Source organism: Mauremys reevesii, unplaced genomic scaffold, assembly GCF_016161935.1.
Source record: "Mauremys reevesii isolate NIE-2019 unplaced genomic scaffold, ASM1616193v1 Contig2, whole genome shotgun sequence".
NCBI lineage: Eukaryota > Metazoa > Chordata > Testudines > Geoemydidae > Mauremys > Mauremys reevesii.
This window is the reverse complement of record NW_024100826.1, coordinates 2934732-2956279: the sequence shown is the minus strand read 5'-3', so window position 1 is coordinate 2956279 and position 21548 is coordinate 2934732. Positions and strand designations below refer to the sequence as shown.

Genomic DNA, 21548 nt, shown 5'->3' with positions numbered 1-21548 from the left:
AGAACAAATGGATATAAACTGGACACTAGGAAGTTTAGACTTGAAATTACATGAAGGTTTCTAACCATTAGAGGAGTGAAGTTGTGGAACAGCCTTCCAAGGGGAGTAGTGGGGGCAAAAGACATATCTGGCTTTAAGACTAAGCTTGATAAGTTTATGGAGGGGATGGTATGATGGGATAGCCTAATTTTGGCAATTCATTTGGCAATTGATATTTGATTATCAGCAGGTAAGTATGCCCAGTGGTCTGTGATGGGATGTTAGATGGGGTGGGATCTGAGTTACTACAGAGAATTCTTTCCTGGGTGCTGACTGGTGAGTCTTGCCCACATGCTCAGGGTTTAACTGATCGCCATATTTGGGGTTGGGAAGGATTTTTCCTCCAGGGCAGATTGGCAGAGGCCCTGAAGGTTTTTCACCTTCCTCTGCAGCATGGGGCACTGGTCACTTGCTGGAGGAGTCTCTGCAGCTTGAGGTCTTCAAACTACAATTTGAGGACTTCAATAATTCAGACATAGGCTAAGGGTTTGCTACAGGAGTGGATGGGTGAGATTGTGTAGCCTGCGTTGTGCAGGAGGTCAGACTAGATGATCATAATGGTCCCTTCTGACCTTAAAGTCTATGGGTATGGCTACACTTGAGAGTTGCAGCGCTGGGAGTTACAGCGCTGGTCGTACAGCTGTGTAGGGAAAGCACTGGTGTGTGGCCACACTCACAGCTACCAGCGCTGCAGTGTGGCAGCATTTGCAGCGCTGGTGGGAGTGATGCATTATGGGCAGCTATCCCAGCGTTCAAGTGGCAGCAACGTGCTTTTCAAAAGAGGGGGGTGGGTGGAGTGTGACAGGGACCGGGGAAGAGAGAGAGAGTGGATTTTTGGAGCCGACACTGTGTATCAGCTCCCTGCCTTGCAAAATCAGAAAATTTTCCCTACCCCTTACTCTTAACTGCAAACAGCCTGCAGACCAGATAAGCAGCTGCTCCAACGGACTCCCTTTCTCCCCCTTGCCCACGCTGTTTCTATCCTCAAGCAAACACTCATCCCCCTGCCTGCCTCATTCACAGCAAGGTAGTGGGTTATCTCATTTGATTGTTCACAGTCAGTTACAGATTGATCACAGCAAACATGAGCTGTGTTTGTTTTTTAGATAAGCAGTTCCCGGAGCCCTGAGTTCACAACAAAACAAAGAGAGGCAGCATAACAAAACAAAGAGAGTAATTTAGTTAAAAGCATTCTGGGATATCTCCTAATACCCTGGAGGCCAATAACAGCGCTGGTGTGTGACCACACCTGATGAGCAGCGCTGCATCACCAGCGCTGCACTCGTTATCCCCCAAGCAGACCAGGTGTACAGCCTGCGCTGCAGCCAGGGAGTTGCAGCACTGGATGTGCCTTGCAGGTGTGGACAGTTACTAAGTTGCAGCGCTAGAAAGCCTCCACCAGCGCTGCAATTCTCAAGTGTAGCATGAGGTCTTGGCTACACTTGCAGATTTGCAGCGCTGCAGCAGGATGTGAAAAAACACCCCCTCCAGCGCTGCAAGTTGTGGCGCTGCAAAGCACCAGTGTGATCAGAGCCCCAGCGCTGTATGTTAATCCCCATAGGGAGGTGGAGTACGGACAGCGCTGGGAGAGAGCTCTCCCAGCGCTGGTGCTCCGACCACACTCGCGCTTCAAAGTGCTGCTGCGGGAGTGCTCCCGCAGCAGCACTGTGCAGCACTAAGTGTAGCCATAGCCTGAGTCTATTAAACTTGCAGCTCCTTAATTTAATCATCAGCCCTTTATCTTAATCACTCTGCTTCTGTTTGTAAACAAAACACTGACTCCCTGCCCCAAGGGCACAAGCTGGGAGCAGCGCACCTCTCCTCTTCAGCACTTACATTCCACACTAACTCTGTGCAGTTAGGTTCACCTGGGAGCCCATCGCCCCCACCTAATAAGTGAAACTCTACTCACCCACCTAATTAGCCACCATGACTGGTCCTCATGCTTGTTCTTTGTTACCATAGCCCCGAGGCGCCCCAGACTGAGCCAGCCCAACCAGAGCAAGGGTCCTGCCCCATGAGCTTAACAGCCAAGTGTGGGCCTCTCCAGGTGAGCTCAGGTCCTGAGGGTCCCTCACGTGACCCGCTTGGGGTTTTCCCCGCCCAGCATCACCGGCGTGGGGCAGTCTCAGGGGCCGAGCATCGACCGACCCCCGCTCCCGCTCTCCTTGCACCGCGGCGGCTGGGCCCGCTGGGTCCCAAGGGAAGCGGGAGCGCGCCCGGTCGGGCGCAACCAAAGAACTTTCTACAGAGTTGGGAAGACGAGACAAAGCGAGAGCCTCAGGCCCGCTCAGCGCGGGGTACGCCGGGAGTTGTAGTCCCCTCACGGCGCGGGGCACGCCGGGAGCCATTGGCCTCAGGGGGCGGTGCTTCCGCTGTCAAGCCCAGCGCCCGGTGCCCTGCGCATATGCCTGGGCGGCGGCGGCGGCCTATCCTGTCCGTACTGGCTGGGCCATGGCAGCAGCCGGCGCCCCATCGGGCGGAGGGGCCGGGAGCTCCAAGGTGGCGCCCAGCGTGGATTTCGATCACAGCTGCTCCGACAGCGTGGAGTACCTGACCCTCAACTTCGGGCCTTTCGAGACAGTGCATCGGTGGCGCCGCCTGCCGCCCTGTGACGAGTTCGTAGGGGCCAGGTGAGGCGATGAGAAACCGCGCCAGCTTGGGGACGGAATTAAGTGGGTGGCCGAGGTGGGGGTGGGGCTGTGAGAGGGCAGAGCCGAGTGGGCGGGGCCGCGCGGGGGTGGGGCGATGCCGAGTAGGCAGCTCACGGGGGGGAGAGGGGCTGAGAGGGGGTGGGTCAGGGTGTTGTGTGGCGAGGAGGTGGGTCAGAGTGTGTGTGGGGTGGGGGTGGAGAGGGGCTGAGAGGGGGTGGGTCAGGGTGTTGTGTGGCGAGGAGGTGGGTCAGAGTGTGTGGGGTGGGGCTGGCGAGGGGCTGAGAGGGGTGGGTCAGGGTGTTGTGTGGTGAGGAGGTGGGTCAGAGTGTGTGTGGGGTGGGGTGGAGAGGGGCTGAGAGGGGGTGGGTCAGGGTGTTGTGTGGCGAGGAGGTGGGTCAGAGTGTGTGGGGTGGGGCTGGCGAGGGGCTGAGAGGGGGTGGGTCAGGGTGTTGTGTGGGGAGGAGGTGGGTCAGAGTGTGCGTGGGGTGGGGCTGGAGAGGGGGTGGCACCTAGTGATCGGGTCAGGGTTTGGGGGCGGGGCCAGGACTCCCCTTGCCAGTGTCTGACAGACTCTCTCTCAGGCGCAGCAAACACACCGTGGTTGCCTATCGGGATGCCATCTACGTGTTTGGTGGTGACAATGGGTAAGTTCTACTGTCTTGCCTGGCCCGTGGTGTTGCCAGGCAGCTTCCCTACTAGCCTTGTCTTTTGCTATGTCCATTAATATTAGGTGAATGCAGGGCTGGCTTTAGGAAGTGTGGGCCCCGATTTGAATAGTTTTGACGGGGCCCCAGCAGGGATGACTCACCTGGTGGCGCTCCGGGTTCTCGCTCCGGGTCTTCCACGCCGAAGACCCAGAGCGAGTGAAGGACCTGCTGTCAAAGACCTGGAGCGCCACTGGGTGAGTAAAAATTAAAAAGGCGCCTAAGTTAAGTGCTTTTCTTTAGGGCACGGGGCCCGATTCGGGGGGATCAGGGGAATTGACCTAAAGCCAGCCCTGGGTATATGTTACACAGCCACCCAGCTTTAGACTTAGCATGCTGTAGTGTGGAGACACTATTTGTATTGACAACCTATAACTCTATAGCAGGGGGTTGGACTAGATCACTTCCTGAGGTCCTTTCCAACCCTGATATTCTATTATTCTATTGGTTATTAGCAGGGCCGGTGCAAGGATGTTTTGCGCCCACCCCAGCATCGCTTATTAAAAACTTTCAAAAATGAATACTGCATAATGTGGCATTGTTCGTTAGAATTAATACACGTTTGGCTTGAAATTTTATTAATTTAATTATTTAGTCTACACATTTAATGAAAATAAATGAATAACCTGACAGTGCTGACATTGTTATTGTTTTCACTTTGCACAATATAGCATGGATCTTAAAATAAATCGCATACATTATACACAATACACTGTCACAGAGTAACACGTTATCATTTAGTATTTATTTTTCCGCGGGGAAGGGAAGCAGACCGGGTTCGGTCAGTGACGGTTCGAGTTTGGCCTGGAGGAGAAGGAAGCAGACTGGGTTCTGGTCAGTGGGGGACTGGGTTGTCTGAGGAGTGGAAGGGAAGCAGACCAGGTTGTGTCAGTGGGGTATCAGGTTTGGTGGGGAAGGGAAACAGACCAAGTCAGTGGAGTATCGGGTTTGGTGGGCAAGGGGAGCAGACCGGGTTTGGTCACTGGGAGGATTGGGTTTGGCTGGGGAGGGGAAGGGAAGCAGACTGGGTTCAGGTCCTTGGGGGATTGGGTTTGTCTGGGGAGCGGAAGGGAAGCAGACCGGGTTCGGTCACTGGGAGGATCGGGTTTGACTCGGGAGGGGAAGGGAAGCAGACTAGGTTTGGGTGTGGAGGGGGGCGGCAGGCGGGGTAGGATTCAAAGAGCTGCAAGGTAAAATGGGCACTATCCTCTCCAGTCCCTGGCATGCAGCAGCAGCGGGCCAAATGCACTTGCAACAGGGCAATGGGAGCGTGTGGCGTGCTTTGCCTTCACGAGTCCATCCTGCATCCGGGCTGGGGAGTTGAATGCTGGGCTCTTGCTCCAGCAGGGGGGCGTGGGACAGGCAGGACTGTGAAGGCAGAGAGTGTGTGGCCCTCATGCCAAAGCAGGGTCAGGAGGATAGAAAGCTGGGGCTCAGGGAGGTGGGTTAAAGCGGCTTAGCTGCCCCTCCATGCAAGAGAGCCCGCAGAGCTGCCAGCCGTGGCCTCCCTCCCTTCTCTCCCCAGGGAGCAGAGCCTCTGCCCTGGAAAACCTGCAGCCCACTCTCCGAGGAGCATGCCGGGTGCACCACACTGACAGCACAGCTCAGCCCCAGCAGGGGGTCTTACACTTCCCGCCGCAAGCTGCTCCACTCTCCTTCTGGCTATTGCTGTGCAATCTACAAGACAGAGGAGCTAGTACTGTAATAATGTACCTACCAACACAGCAATCGGTACAATTATCGAGTCACAATCAAAGGACTTTGCTGGTGTTATGTCAGCTTTTGTGCTTCTTGCATGTTGAGAGAACAGAGTGCTGCACCACAGAGGGAGAAAAATGTCTACCCTTAATTTCTTTGTTACTGCCCTTTGTGGTTATCGGGAGGGGTTGTCTGGAAGACTCTGCTTCTGCTTATGGGTGCTGCTGAAAGAATTTTCTAGTTGTGCAGACTACAGAGTTGAAATGTTCTCTCCCTGAAGAGACAGGTGCAAATCGAAGCAAAGTTGACTCTGACCTTGATTTTCAAGGTAAAGAAATTGGGTTCCATGGGGTTTACTGAGGCTGTATTCAGACAGACAATCTTAATATTGAAGCTCTGTTGTCTGTGGATTTAAAATAATAGCTGAACCCTTAAACTTGAAGTCTGGTGTGTGCATTGTCCTTAACATTAAGAGTCTGCCCTGGTGCCATTGCACACAATTTCCCTTCTCCACACTGTTATGTGGCATCTTTGTATACCTCAGAAGCTACTGCAATTCATTGGTGCATATGTATTGGACAGTTTCATGCAGCACAATGCAAAGTGTTTTCGATTGGAAGGTACTGTGTAAATGTAAAATATTACAGTATGTTTCCACCTTAGGGCTCTGAACCACTGGTTGGGTGTTAGCCCCATGGTTGGGTGTTAGCCCCATCCTAATTCTGGCCTTTTATTTAAAAAGTTCGTACTTGTTCATGTGTTCTTTAGGCATTTTAGCAGACACCTCTGCTAAGGGTCCACTGAGTTGTGGCCTCAGCTCCACCGTATGCTGGTCTGCAGGAATGTTGTGCCCAAGCCAAGCCCTTTCAAAATTTTCTAAGAAGGCCTCTGTATCATCGCCTACCTTGTATGTGGGGAATTACTTGGAATGGGGAGCGGTACCTGGAGGACGACTGTTAGGGCTACCTGGCTGACCCAGCTTAGCCCTTTCCAGCTCTAAGCGCTTCAGCTCCATTTCGGCCTCCAAGCGCTTCGACTCTCTCCTCTCCTCTGCCTCCAAGTGCTTCTCCTCTGCTTCCGCCTCCAAGTACTTCATCTGTAGGAAGAAATTCCTGTCTTCAGCAGTTAGAACTCGGTCTGGGTTAAGGGAATCCCTCCATCTTGGCACCTGGATCTCGGGTTGAGGAGGGCTAGCCATTCCCTCTGGGGAAATCTCTGGTCCCCCATCCCCGCCCTGCATTTCTGTTGTGGAGCTGGATGTCTGGGCTTGATCTGGGTCTGTCTTCTCTGTGGCGTGCTGCTTTGGGAAGGCTGGTGCTCTAGGGCAGTGGTTCTTAACCTGGGGTGCACGCGCTCCCTGGGGGTGCGAGATGCCCTTTCTGGAAGTGCAAGACATGCCAGATTTTTTAGAAGGTAAATCATCAAAAACACAAACTAAGCACAGGCACGTAAGTACAACTACTTTGTTTCATCAAACCTATGTATTTTTTAATATTATAAATTTTTTTAACAATTACTGCGTTAAATTTTAACAGCAAAATTAAAATAAATATAAAATTGTATCTCTTTCATTCTATAATTATGATATATCTAGGTTTAAAGAACTGACGTACTTCAACGATTTTTGATAAGGGGCACAAGAACATATTTTTGAGAACCAAAGGGGTGCAGGCTGCAGTAAAAGTTAAGATCCACTGCTCTAGGGTTTCGGTGCCCGACCACAACCTCATGCACAGTGCTGCCCTACTCTAGCCTAGCTATTTCATTGCCACAAAGTTAAAAAAAAAAAAAACAAACTGCTTGTTGAACTCCCTGGCTTTGCAGGCTGAACCCTTTGTGTGCAAAAGAAAAGAAAGGGGGAAAAAAAAACCTCCTTGGCTTTGCAGGCTGCCAAAAGGAAAAATGTGTCCTTTTTAAAATCCTGAGCTCTCTGCCTCTGGTTCAAAATGATCCCACCGCTCTGCCACCATGTCAGGACTAATTCCCCACTCTGGCACTTCGAGTTTAGAAAGTGGGGGCCCACAAGGATTCTAAAAATTAATACTGGCCACTCCAGGCTTATATTAAACTCCCAAGGTTAAAGCTTTTCTCTGACCTTGGATTGGTAGATGCTGCCATCACCCAAGTGCAGAACCCCTTTGAGAGCCCTCAAGCCCTTTCAGAGCCTGCCCCCCTCCCTGCCCCGGAAAGAGCTGAGAAAAAAGGGGGAAATCAGCTGTTGCCACCAGCTAATTAAACGTGCACAAACCTCTTAAAACACAAAAATCCAATTTTGTTCTTAAAAAAGGTAAATTTTATTTAAAAAAAAAATAGAAAATACATCTGGTGACTCAGACTGTTGCTAGATTTTAAGAGCAACTACAAGGATTAAGCACCAAGAGTAGCTTTCTTGAAGTCTTAAAGGTTACAAGCAAAACAAAAGTACCTGGGGTTAGCACAGAGGAATCCACAAGCCATAAAGAAATCAAAGGGATAAACCTAATAGTGTCTTTCTAGACATTTCCTGATCTACTTACATATCTGTGGTTTTAAATTAGTAGTTTCTAGGTATGATGCTGATGATTTTTCATGCCTGGCCCAAGCTTCTTACAGCATAGCTCTTGCCCTGTCCACCTCTCCCCGGGAGAACGACCACAGACAGAAAAAAGGAGAGTTTTTTTTCTCCATTTAAAAAAGTTCTAGCTTTCCCATTGGCTCTTTTGGCCGGGTGTCCACTCACTTCCTTTTACCTATGCATAGCAATGAGACGTTTTAACCCTTTTAGAGGTAGAGCAAATAGAGAACAGCTACGAAGAGGGATTTTATAGCTTCTGGGTGTCCACAAAAGGGATCTGCCCCCCACCTTCATTTATCACATCCATAGATTTAAAATAATAGCTAAACCCATAACCTTGAAGTCTGGTGTGTGCATTGTCCTTAACATTAAGAGTTATGGTCTGCCCTGGTGCCATTGCACAAAATTTCCCTTCTCCACACTGTTATGTGGCATCTTTGTATACCAATTGGCTGTTACCTTTCCCACTCCAGAAGCTACTGCAGTTCATTGGTGCTTATGTATTGGACAGTTCCATGCAGTACAATGCAAAGTGGTTTTGATTGGAAGGTACTGTGTAAATGTAAAATATTACAGTATGTTGTTTCTAACCTGGGACACCCTAAGTCTGGAAGGCTGCTTTATTACGACATCTCCCAGAAAATTTACTTAGTTTAGTGAATGGTGAACTGTTGCTTAATTAGAGCAACATTAGTGCTAATTCTGTTTCACAGGGAAGTATTGAGCTAGTTGCTAATGGTTCTTTATCCAGTTGTTTAATAGGGATGACATTCTAAATTCTGAATGCATACAACCCTTCCCCTTTATTGTGACTTATTTTCCTGAGTGCTATGGAGAGGTGTGGTGAGAATGGTGGGGCTCTGGGACACTTAGTCAAGAGTGGCAGCACTCAGGAGGCTTCAAACAAAGTCTTTTCATGTTATGAAATTTGCAAACTCCATTGGCAGCTTTTTTACAAGCCAGTAGTAGGCTGGGAGACTGAAGTTCCATTTATTTTCCCATTCTTTTGCTCTTTTAAAAACAAAGCACAAAAACCTACAAAATTCAGTGTCTAAAGGCTTGTCTACATGGGAAGTTACTGTGTGGAAAATCAGGATGTAAAGCCACAGCACTCTAATTTATTGTGCAGTGGACAGTGTTATAGTGAGCTAAGAGTTCTATTGTGTGCTTTGATGTTCTGTTTGAAATGGGAGTATGTCAAAGCACTATGGAACTTTTAGTACGCTGTGGCAGGGTCCACACAAGATGTTACTATGCAGCAAGCTAGCGTGCTGTAGAGTGACACTCTGGTGTCACATGCAGTAACATCCCGTGTAGACAAGTGCTAAGGTTGCATAGTTGAGCACTAAGAAGTCAGGAAATATAGAAGGTAAGCCTGAGCATGCAACCCTACCTACCTCCTTGTGCATGTGAATTACAATACAATTCTTGATTATCTGATGATGATATACTAATTTTCCAATAACAGAATTTGCAAGTTACAAAACAGTTTATATTGTAATCCCATTTTCAGATCCTCATAGTGTTCTAAAGCGTTCACCTTTTGGATTAAAACTTCCCTGGAGTCCATCCAAAGGTGAAAGTTTAAGCAAAACCCCCTCGGACATTTTTGAGTGAGAAACAGTTTTCACATTTTATAAATTGTTCCAGTGAGTGTTGGGATGGTTGGGCTGGGAATGGCATAAAGATGGCGAGGTCTTGCTTTTGACGTATACTGTGTGTAGGGTCCTTCATTTTCAGTTTTTATTTTATTTTTTCCCAGGAATTTATCAGTGTTTATTACTACAACAACAAAAACAGATGAAAAATCAGTGCAAAAAATTATTAATATTTTTCTGAGTAAATATCACGGTTTATTTTGATGGACGAAAAAAGTATTCAGTAGATCAATACTCTGAATTCCGCTCATCCATGTGGTTTGCTGCAGAACTAAAACAGAACTCTATACACAATGCCACCTCTGAGTTTAAGAAAACAATGTATCCCTAATCACCAAATAAAACTCTACATTTGATTAAACAGTTTACTATTGTAAACTTAGAACTATTAGCCTGTAAGTATTTTCATTTAATAATTTGTCCACACCATTTGCAGCGCACACACTCAACTTCATCCTTTTCTCCTGTTTTTTTTTAAAAACTTTCGAATATTTCCTTGTTCTGAAATGTATTCTGATACACTAAATCAGGAAGAAAATGAATATCTGCATCAAATCTTTAAACCGTTATCTGCTAACAGCTTGAAATGTGTATTGGTGAGTGTGAGATTCAACAATACCTTCAGATGCGCAGGCACTTCAGAGCTTGCATGCGTGCCTGTTTGTTGTGTGTATCTTCTAGACCAGGGGTGGGAAATCTTTTTTTCTATCAGAGGCCATTAACCCACAGAAAAAATCAATCACAGGCCACACACAGCCCCACGGGGAGGTGCGGAGGCTCGGGGCTTCCCCTAGACTCTGAGGTGGGGTGAGAAGTGAGGGGTTCAGGGTGCAGGAAGGGGCTCTGGGTTGGGGCAGGAGGGGGTGAGGGCTCTGGCTGGCGGTGCAAGCTCGGGGGTGGGGCTGGGGATGAGGGGCTTGAGGTGCAGGATGGGGCTCAGGGCTGGGGCAGGCCGTTGGGGTGCAGGAGGAATGTTTGGAATGCAGGCTGCAGGAGGGAGTTTGTGTGTGGGAGGGGGCTAAGGGCTGGGGCAGGAGGTTCTGGGTGTGGGCTCTGGCTGGGCATCGCTTACCTCAGGTGGCTCCTGGTTGGTGGTGCAGCGGGGCTAAGGCAAGCTCCCTGCTTGCCCTAGCTCTGAGCTGCTTCTGGAAGTGGCTGGCATCTCCGGCCCCTAGGTGGAGGGGTCAGGGGTTCTGCGCAGTGCACGCTGCCTGCACCCGCAGGTGCCACCCCGGCAGCTCCCAGAGTAGCTTCAGAGGTGACGCTGGGGGCTGGGGCAGCGCGGGGAGCTTCCCTGATTGCCCCAGCTCCTAGGGGATACAGGGACATGCTGGTTGTTTCCGGGAGCTGCGTAGAGCACTGCACTTTTAATGGCCTGGCGACCTTAGCGCACCCCCCTCCCCCTGCATGGCGTGTGCTGATGCTCACAGCTCCAGCCCCGTACGTGGGTGGGAGGGTGCTGAGGCTTGGGGCTTCTGGCTTGCCACAGGCCAGATGAAATAAAGGAGCGGGCCAGATCTTTGTCTTTGATCATGTGTCTCATGCTATGTATTTTTCCTAATAAAACAAGTTATGTTTTATATATTTGAATGATACAAAAATAGGATGAAAATCAGAAAAAAATGAATAATACTTGTAAAACCCAGGAATTTTTTTTGGTAAAAATCTGTTTAAACTGAAAACAAAGGGGCTTAATTATGTGCCTAGTCTCTAGTGTACAGTAGGTGTTTTGCTAAATTTCTGAAAAGGATGGGAAGTAAATCAAAAGCTTTCCTGAGTGCATGTGTAGTTGGAACACTGTGAAATTTTAAACTATGGAGGTAAACTTGGATGTGCTGCACGTGATCATAAAGCTAGTTTCTAGCGAAATGCCAAGGCCCCTGAATTGCTCCAGACTGGGCGCTCTATAAATATTTCATAGAAACTTAGTTTTGATCTCCCTCCTCCTCCTCTGTCTTTTCTGGCCTTACTGGCCTATGGTATTGAATGCAGATTGGGCTTGGAGACAGAAGATCCTGAGTTCTGTTCCCACCCCTTCCCCTATTGGCCGTAATTCTCTTCACTTCTTCCCGTTTTACAGGTTGGGTAAATGAAGCACAGAGGTTGCTTGCACAGGAACACGCCTAATAAGAATAGGAATTATTTAATGAGTTAATTTGCATGTTTGCAACTAACTTGCTTAGAACTGTAAACTGTAGCTTTAAAAAACTTTGTGGATTTAGTGCTTGTGCAGTGCTGGCAAATGAATCCCTCTGTTCATCCCGGGCAGGAACAGGACAAGCTTCCCCCACACTGCCCTGCTTCAGGCACTTCTTGTCCTCTCTACTGAGTCTGCAATTAGTGCAAAGCTTGGTGATGTGGGAACTGGAATTGAGACCCACCAAAGTCATCTTGTACAGGAGCCACAAAAGAGCTATTAGATGGGAACAATTTATAATAAGAATGGTCTGACCCAATATGGCCAATGATCCATCTAGCCCAGTATCCTGTCTTCTGACAATGGCCAGTGCCAGGTGCTTCAGAGGGAATGAACAGAACAGGGAATCATCAAGTGATCCATTCCCTGTCACTTATTCCCAGCTTCTGGTAAACAGAGGCTAGGGACACCATCTCTGCCCATCCTGGCTAGTAGGACCTATCTTCCATGAACTTATCGAGTTCATTTTTGAACCCTGTTATAGTATTGGCCTTTGCAACATCTTCTGGCAAAGAGTTCCACAAATTGACTGTGCATTGTGTGAAGAAATGCTTCCTTTTTGTTTGTTTTAAACCTGCTGCCTATTAATTCCATTTGGTGACCTCTAGTTCTTGTGTTATGAGAAGGGGTAAATAACACTTCCTCATTTACTTTTTCCACACCAGTCATGATTTTATAAACCTCTATCATATCCTTCCTTAGTCTTCTCTTTGCTAAAATAAACAGCCCCAATCAATTTATCTCTTCATATGGAAGCTGTTCCATGCTCCTAATAATTTTTGTTGCTGTTTTCTGAAACTTTTCCAATTCCAATATATCTTTTCTGAGATGGGGTGACCGCATCTGAATGCAGTATTCAAGATGTGGGTGTACCATGGATTTATATAGAGGCAATATGATATTTTCTGTCTTGTCTGTCCCTTTTTTTAATGATTCCCAACATTCTGTTAGCTTTTTTGACTGCTGCTGCATATCGAGTGGATGTTTCCAGAGAACTAGCAACGATGACGCCAAGATCTCTTTCTTGGGTGATAACAGCTAATTTAGACCCCATCATTTTATATGTACAGTTGGGATTATGTTTTCTAATGTACATTACTTTGCATTTATCAATATTGAATTTTATATACTATTTTGTTGCCCAGTTTTGTGAGATCCCTTTGTAGCTCTTTGCACTCTGCTTTAGACTTAACTGTCTTGAGTAGTTTTGCATCATCTGCAAATGTTGCCACCTCACTGTTTACCCTTTTTTTTTTTTCCAGATCATTTATGAATATGTTGAATAGTACTGGTCCCAATACAGACCCCTGAAGGACACCACTGTTTACCTCTCTCCATTCTGAAAACTGACCATTTATACCTACCTTTTTGTTTCCTATCTTTTAACCAGTTATTGATCCATTGAAAGACTTTCCCTCTTGCAGTTTATTTTGCGTAAGAGCCTTTGGTGAGGGACCTGTCAAAGGCTTTCTGAAAATCTAAGTACCCTATATCCATTGGATTCCCCTTAGTTCACATGCGTGTTGACCCCCTCAAAGAATTCTAGGAGATTGGTGAAGCATGATTTCCCTTTACTAAAACCATGTTGACACTTCCTCAACAAATTATGTTCCTCTATGTGTCTGATGATATTGTTCTTTATTATAATTTCAGCCAGTTTGCCTGGTACTGAAGTCAGGTTTACAGGCCTGTAATTGCCAGGATCACCTCTGGAGCTCTTTTTAAAAATTGGAGTCACATTAGCTATCCTCCAGTCATTTGGTACAGAAGTTTGATTTAAATGATAGGATACAGACTACAGTTAGTAGTTCTGCAATTTCACATTTGAGTTCCTTAAGAACTCTGGGGTGAATACCATCTGGTCCTAGTGATTTATTACTGTTTAGTTTATCAATTTGTTCCAAAACTTCCTCTACTGACACCTCAATCTGAGACAGTTCCTCAGATTTGTCACTAGAAAGAATGGCTCCCGCACATTCTCCTCCATGAAGACCGATGTAAAGAATTAATTTAGTTTCTCTGCGATGGCCTTATCTTTGAGTGCTCCTTTAGCATCCCGATCATCCAATGGCGCCACTGGTTATTTAGCAGGCTTCCTGCTTCGGATGTACTTAAAATTCTTTTAGCTATTAATTTTTGAGTCTTTGGGTAGCTGTTCTTTAAATTCTTTTTCAGCCTTCCTAATTATGTTTTTACATTTTCCTTGCCAGAGTTTATGCTCCTTTCTATTTTCCTCACTAAGATTTAACTTCCACTTTTTAAAGGATGCCATTAAATGTTCCAGGATTAGCTGCTCCAAGAAGCAGTCATTTAAGGTGTCAAGAAACTTTATCTCTGCATCCCATCCTGAGGTGACATGTATCCAGTCAATATGGGGATAGTTGAAATTCCCCATTATTATTGGGTTTTTTATTTTTATAGTCACCATTAACATCCTAGTCTGGTGGTCGGTAGTATATCCTTACTGCAATATTGTTATTATTTGAGATGTAATTACTATCTATAGAGATTCTGTGGAACAGTTTGGTTCATTTGAGATTTTTACTTCATTTGATTCCACGCTTTCTACTCCCCAACCAGCATGACCTGTTCTGTCCTGCCGATATATTTTGTTCCCTGGTATTACTGTGTCCCACTGATTATCCTCATTCCACCAAGTTTCTATTATATCAATATCCTAATTTAATACAAGGCACTCTAATTCACCCATCTTATTATTTAGACTTCTAGCATTTGTATATAAGCACTTAAAAAATTGTCACTTTTTAGCTGTCTGCCATTACATGTGTAATTGAATGGGCCTCTTTTTCATTTGACTGTTTCTCATCAAATCTTACCTGTATCTTATCTTCCATCCTCTCCTCTTTACTAGAACATAGAGAATCCCCATTAATAGATCCTCCCTCAGGGAATGTCTGTCTGAACCACATGCTCCTTCACACCTGTTGGCTTTTCCCCAGCCCTTAGTTTAAAAACTGCTCTGTGATATTTTTAATTTTAAGAGCCAGCAATCTGATTCCATTTTGGTTTAGGTGGCGCCCATCCTTCCTGTATAGGCTCCCCCTTCCCCAAAAGTTTCCCCAGTTCTTAATAAATATAAACCCTAATCAATCTAATCCCTACTGAGTGGAGCTGGATTCCTACTGGGACATATGGGCAAAACGCTCTGAAGATAAAGCAAAGTTCTGAGTTGGTAGGTTCCCCTATCAATCCTTGAAAGATAAGATTAAGTCAAGTTCTGACCTTTTTGGCGCTCACAGAAGCAGCATTTCCAACACACTGCTCTCGGGCTTCTTCAGACAAACCCTCTAATAAGTGACCCACCCAGTTCTTAAAGGGATAGCTCCCAGTAATCAAAATCTTGGTAGTCCATCGATCCGATGATGACAAATCTGTGCAGATCATCTATTGTTGGTCTCATGGTGTGCCCTCTGATGACTGTACAAGCCAATTCTAGAGGTGCACATTTTGCTGCAGATGGTGCATGGGAAGTTTGCGGTCAGTGGATTGTGCGCTGCTGATGCTCTGTGACGTCGTTCGCGTGCCTCTTGTAGACGCCGGCAGTGGTCTTCCTTGAAGGCGATGCAGGTATTTCTAACTGTTGCATGCCACTGTGTTCTGTCGCTGGCGGTGTCCTCAAGGTCCCTAGGTTTGATACTGCTGTACTGCAGATTGGCTTTGATGGTGTCCTTGTAATGTTTCCGTGGACGACCTATATGCCGGATGCCCTGGGAGAGCTCACCATACAGAAGCTGGCGGGGGATTCTGTTGGAATCCATGCGGCTGACATGACCGGTCCAACGTAGCTGTAACTTCATGATCATCATTTCGATGCTTGTCATCTGGGCTCTCTTGAGGACCTCGAAATTGGGCACTTTGTCTTGCTAGCAGATCTTCATGATGTTGCGGAGGCAGCGCATGTGGAATGCTTCGAGCTGCTTGATGCTATATAGTGTCCATGTTTCGCACCCGTACAAAAGAGATGAGAGAACAACAGCTCTGTACACAAGCAGTTTTGTTGACATCCGAATGTTGTGGTGGTTTAAAACTTTGACATGCAGACAGCCAAGTGCCTGGCTTGCTTTGGATATTCGTGCGTTGATCTCATTATCCAGTGATCCATCACTAGATATGACACTACCCAGGTATTTAAAGTTCTCCACTACTTTAAGCTGAGTGCTGTCAATGGAGATACTCGGGACAGAAGCATTTGATCCAGGTGCAGGTTGATGAAGAACTTCTGTCTTTCCGAGACTGATAGTTAGTCCGAAGAGTTGCGAGGCCTCAGCAAACTTGTTGACAGTGTGCTGAAGATCATTTTCAGTGTGAGCCATGAGGGCACAGTCGTCGGCAAAGAGTGCCTCAAGAAGGAGTTTCTGCACTGTCTTAGTCTTTGCATTCAGGCAACAGAGGTCAAAAAGTGAACCATCGTGCCAGTATTTCAAGTATGTACCTCGGTCCAGATTTTTCATTGCATGGTTAAGGACGCATGCAAAGAACAGGTTAAATAGGACAGGAGCGAGAACACATCCTTGTTTCACGCCATTGGTGATGTTGAAGGGGGCTGATGTGGCTCCAGCAGACAATACTTCGCCTGTCATGCTGTCATGAAAAAGGCGTATAATCTGGACAAATTTTCTTGGGCAGCCAAGTCGTGTTAGAATGGTCCAAAGGGCTTCTCTGTTGATGGTATTAAACACCTTTGTCAGATCTATGAAGATAGCATACAGGTGCATATTCTGTTCAATGCGCTTCTCTTGTATTTGTCTGACAGCAAACACCATGTCAACTGTGCTCCGGCCAGGTCGGAAACCACATTGACTTTCAGGTAGATTTGCCTCGGAAATACTGGCTATTAGGCGGTTCAAGATGATGCGGGCGATGATCTTCCCACCAACGGAGAGGAGGGATATGCCTCTATAGTTTCCACATTCTGCTTTGCTGCCTTTGTTCTTGAAAAGAGAGACAATAATAGCATCGCGGAGGTCCTGTGGTATGTTTTCATCCTCCCAGATGCTGATGATCACGCTGTGGAATGCTGCTAGTGCTGCTGGACCTGCTGCTTTGTATATCTCTGCTGGTATCCCATCTTTTCCAGGAGCTTTTCCTGAACTCATCTGGCTAACAGCTTTATTAATCTCATCTATAGTTGGCGGAAAGTCAAGATCTGTCAGAGCAGGTTGTTGTGGAATTTCATTGAGGACATTATTATTCACGGTTGATGGTCTGTTGAGAAGGTTGCTAAAGTGTTCTCGCCATCTTTCGTTGATGCCTTCTTTATCTTTAATCAGCGTTGTGTTGTCTGATGAGAGCAATGGGGTGGTCCTTGGTTTAGAAGGTCCATAGACAGTCTTAATAGCACTGAAGAACATCTTTGAGTTGTGAGTCTCAGCATAGCGCTCAATTTCTTTAGCTTTGCTCTCCCACCAGTTGTCTTGTATCTGACGGAGATCTTTTTGTGTTTTGCTCTGAAGGTACTTGAAATGGTCCCATTTAGAGACTAGGAGGGGTCATTCTGCAATTCGATAAAGGCTTTTCTCTTTACTTCCAGTGCTGAGCATATTTCTTCTTGGTTCTCATCAAACCAATCCTGATGTGTTCTTTTCTTTGGTCCAAGAGATGTTATTGCTGTGTCAGTCACTATCTGCTTGAACTGGTCCCACTTTTCGGTTACAGTACCGATCAATTGTCCGTGGGATGTCAGTTTGTCATCAAGACTCCTCTGGAAATTGTTGAAACACTGAGCATCCTTCAGTTTGGCTATGTTGAAAGCAGGTCGCACATGCTTAGGGCGTTTGTGCCGAGAGGGAGCGATGTGAAGTTGAAGAGACATCCTGACTAATCTGTGATCTGTCCAGCACTCTGCGCCTCGCATTACTCTGGTGATCAGTACGTCTCGGATGTCTCGCCTTCTGACAATGGCATAATCTATCAGATGCTACTGTTTGGACCTAGGGTGCATCCACGTCGTTTTGTATTTGTCCGCTTGTCGGAAAAGAGTGTTGGTAATGGTCAGGTCATTTTCAGAACAAAGGCTCAAAAGGAGTAGTCCATTGCTGTTCATTTTGCCTACACCATGTGGCCCGGTTACTCCTTTCCAGTTCTCGCTGTCAGCCCCGACTCGGGCATTGAAATCAAAATACACAGACTGTAAATACCTTAATAAAGGAAATATTAACACAATATTCAGTTTGATCCCTAAATACAGTGTTTCGTAATACTCAGTCATTTCAGCAATCATTGCAGGGCTTTCACACTGACTTACATAGTTTCCAGCCCCCCTTGGCTCATCAGCTGACTTTGAACCCATGATCTTTATATCTGTAGCACACCTCTCTTTCACTCAGCTGTAGGAGAAAATCGTGGGAATGGTTTGCTGTTTTCTTCTATGGACAGCAGACCACAGATGGAGACATAACACAGACTTTATCACTGGTTATACTGCTATGTGAATTAGCACTAGAATGCTTGGTATCAGGATTAGAATCTTGCAACCTGACTACAAGTGTCGTGGTCAAGTGTGAAAACAGCCCAACTCCCTCGGGCTTGCTCAGGTAGACTCTGAACACCTCCTCCTGCCTGTGGAGTCAGCACAGTGATGACTGCATGTTGTACTCCTGCTGGCCACTGCTCTGTGTGCTGTGGAGTGAGTGTGCTGATGAGTTGTGGTGCATCTCATTCAGCAGTACACACAGCGCACAGGGCCGGCTCCAGGCACCAGCCTACCAAGCACGTGCTTGGGGCGGCACCTTGGGAGGGGGCGGCACTTGGAGTTTGTTTTTGGTTTTTTTTTTTTGTTTGGCCAGGCGGCGCTGGGGGGAGGCGGGGCTTAGGAGGCGTGGTGCCATGTTGGGGGGGCGGGGACTTGGGCGGTGCTCGGCTGGGGCGGGGACTTGGGCAGCACGATGCAACACTTGGGGGGGCGGGGCCTTGGGCGACGCGACACTCGGGCGGCGCGCCTTGTTTTTGCTTGGGGCGCCAAAAATGTTAGAGCCGGCCCTGACAGCGCAGGAAGGTGGCAGTGGTTTTTAGGAGCAGGCGCACATGCCATGCTGATCCCATAGCAGGAGGTGGTCAGAGACAGATCTTGGGCACAGGGAGCAGGAAGCCCTCATCAGTCTGAGCCCCATGGATGAGGCAGCAGTGCTGACCCAGGTTTGGAGGGAAGTGTCAGATTTGGGTTGGCTGTGGGCTAGTTGTGTTTGGTTTGGGCTTTAAATGAGGTCATAGCAAACCTCTAATCAGGTTTCTTGGGTTCCATTCCTGGTTTTGAGAGAAGAGTATGGCCTAGTGGCCGGATGTAGTGATACCCCTGATAGCCAAATGTAGTGATACCCCTGATAGGGATGATTGGACCATGAGTTACCATCGTAGTAAGATGGAATCACAGAATACAGCTGTCCAAGGGCATTAGACTTATGAAAAGTCCATCTGGGGGAATTAAGATATCAAATGTATAAGGTGCAGTGAGAAGAAATATTAAAATCCAGAAGTGTTTAGGATTTCTTAAGAGCACACTACAGCGCAATAGACCATAATCTCTCTGAAAAAATGCAAAAGAGAATTATCTATTTGCTGCTTCACAGGGACTGCTCAGAGATCTGATGATGTTCATGTAAGAAGCCGTTAAACTCCTTTATGGAACCAGGTAGCTGAAACAATAGCAGTCTCTGCTAAAAACACAGGTATGTGAGTGGAGGGGCTTCACTGAGTATTTTATTAAGGTTTGTGTGTCTGTGAAAGAGAAGCAGAGAGAAAAGGCAGCAAAGAAGTACAAGACACAGCCACAGAAGCACTAGTAGCAGGGCCCTGAGAAAAAGCTGAGAGAGTGCTTTCAGACTGATTGTTGGCTAGGAAGGGGCTTGGAACTGTGTGCAAAGAAACTTGTCTTCTGCTGTTTGAGTTCTGCAGTGTTTAGGGGAACAGGACTTTGTACATTCTTTGTAAATAAACATGATTTCTTCAAAGATACCTGGGTCCATCATTATTTTCTCCTCCTAAACGAAACAACCCCACGCCATTCTGAATTTTGGTCAAATGTGGGGGTAACAGAACCATAATACCTGATGCAATGGCTCTGAGGCCTCCTGCAAGGTATAGCAGGGCCCCATATTGATGGCTTCCAGAGCTGCTGGATTTGGGGGTTGAACCTCTAGCTTCTGCAACAGGACAAATCTTGCCTAGAATGAAAAAATTCCCATGCAGTTCCACAATGGAAAACTAATTATTTCCCCCCCAGATCCTCTTCCCAAAGGTTTTTCTTAGTGAGTAGAGCTCTTATTTGGCATCTTTATTAATGATCTGATAGAGAGTAAGTAGCATGTTAATGAAATACACAGTGACTGGAAGGAAATGAGCAAAGAATGATATTCATCTTGGAAAAATCTATCCAATATGCCTGGGGAATAATAATTCAAAGCATAAGAGTCAAGAGAAGAGAGAAACTTGGGAAGCAGTGATGGTGAAAGATCTAAGGGCAATAGCGGACAGGAAATTAGACATGTATTTGCAATGAGATGCTAGAAGACTTGCTTAACTTTGATCTGCATAAGCAAAGACATCACAGAGCCTGGATGACTTTTCATACACCTGGATGACTGCATTTAATTTTGTGTATCCATTAGCAAAAGAATGTTGACAAATGGGAGGAAATTCAGAAAAAAACTACAAGGATGATCAGGGGATTGGAGATAGGCCATTTGTTTTTGGTTTTTATTTTGTTTCAGATTTCCTGGGAATTTATTGGCGTTTATTACCCACCCCCCCCCCCCAAAAAAAAGGGTGGTGTGGGGGAGTGAAATTTGGCACAAACAATTAACTTCACTGTTTTCTGGGCGTTAATTTTAGGCAATGGGAGGACAGAAAAAACTCAACAGATAGAGGATGCCATCCATTTGCATTACATCCTCCACCAATACTGCTTCTGGATCTGCTCTGGAAGGTGATGACTGCTTGGTTACTTAGGCTGCACAGGTTACAGAGCTGCCATCTCTCCTTTGGGAACAGGGAGCTTAGTCCCGAGAATTCTAGCACTTGATTTTTTAGAACTTGAGTACTGATGTACACATATACATGTGCATGCTCATGTGTTTGTCTTCCACTACTTTGCCTTACTTGAACAGACAGGCTTGTATATACACTTAGGTGTTTATGTTGTTAATAAATTGGTCTAATATAATATACTGAATTTTCTTAACGTAATCAGTATTTTCATGTATTTGGGTGGGCCAAAATTCAGGTTAATAGCAGTAAAAACTGAATAATAGCTTTTGTAAAACATGGGTGTGACATTCTGTACCTCATAGTAGCACCCTGGAATCCTATATCCACCATTGCCATCTGATTATATGTTTTGTACAAAATATGCCTTGTGATGTATCATTTTAAAAGTCTTGATCTACTGAACATTAGTATCCTGTTGGATTGTATGTACTATCATTATGTGAAGTTATGAAGTATTGCTTTATATGCTAAACAACAAAGTAAAAGAAGCAGTGAGAGGCAAAAAGGCATCCTTTAAAAAGTTAAATCCTACTGAGGAAAATATAAAGGAGCATAAACACTGGCAAATGAAGTGTAAAATTACAATTAGGAAGGCCAAAAAACAATTTGAGGAATAGTTAGCCAAAGACCCAAAAAGTAATAGCAACTTTTTTTTTTAAGTACAGCAGAAGCAGGAAGCCTGCTAAACAACCAGTGGGGCCACTGGAAAGTATAATTCCAAGTATACATATAAAATGATGGGGTCTAAATTAGCTGTTACCACTCAAGAAAGAGATCTTGGAGTCATTGTGGATAGTTCTCTACTTGATGTGCGGAGGCAGTCAAAAAAGCGAACAGAATTCTGGGAATAATTAAGAAAGGGATAGATAATAAGACAGAAAACATCATGTTGCCTCTATATAAATCCATGATACGCCCACATCTTGAATACTGTATGTAGATGTGGTCACCCCATCTCAAAAAAAGATATATTGGAATTGGAAAAGGTTCAGAAAATGGCAACAAAAATGATTAGGAGTATGGAATGGCTTCTGTTTGAGG

General features: G+C 46.1%; 1 protein-coding gene and 1 long non-coding RNA gene across 13 annotated transcripts in view; one reads left to right on the top strand and one right to left on the bottom strand.

Annotated features, from left to right (window-relative positions):
• Positions 1–2319, bottom strand: part of LOC120393424 — a 29506-nt gene extending 27187 nt beyond the window's left edge. The window contains exon 1 of one of the 4 annotated variants that reach the window (XR_005592032.1): positions 1952–2319. This is a non-coding gene — a long non-coding RNA (uncharacterized LOC120393424). The remainder of the gene's footprint in view (positions 1–1951) is intronic. The other 3 variants (XR_005592034.1, XR_005592031.1, XR_005592033.1) reach the window with 3 other exon arrangements.
• Positions 2320–2331: 12 nt separating this feature from the next.
• LZTR1 (leucine zipper like transcription regulator 1) overlaps positions 2332–21548 on the top strand; it is a 271551-nt gene continuing 252334 nt past the window's right edge. For 6 of the 9 annotated variants that reach the window (XR_005592029.1, XR_005592030.1, XM_039517962.1 and 3 more), the window contains exons 1-2: positions 2408–2672; positions 3275–3337. Coding sequence is in view for 5 of the 9 variants with exons in the window: in XM_039517962.1 (XP_039373896.1) it covers positions 2494–2672; positions 3275–3337 (242 nt within the window). In the remaining 4 variants the exon portion in view is untranslated. Of the gene's footprint in view, positions 2673–3274; positions 3338–19090; positions 19190–20351; positions 20446–21548 lie in introns of all 9 variants that reach the window. The other 3 variants (XM_039517965.1, XM_039517966.1, XM_039517964.1) reach the window with 3 other exon arrangements.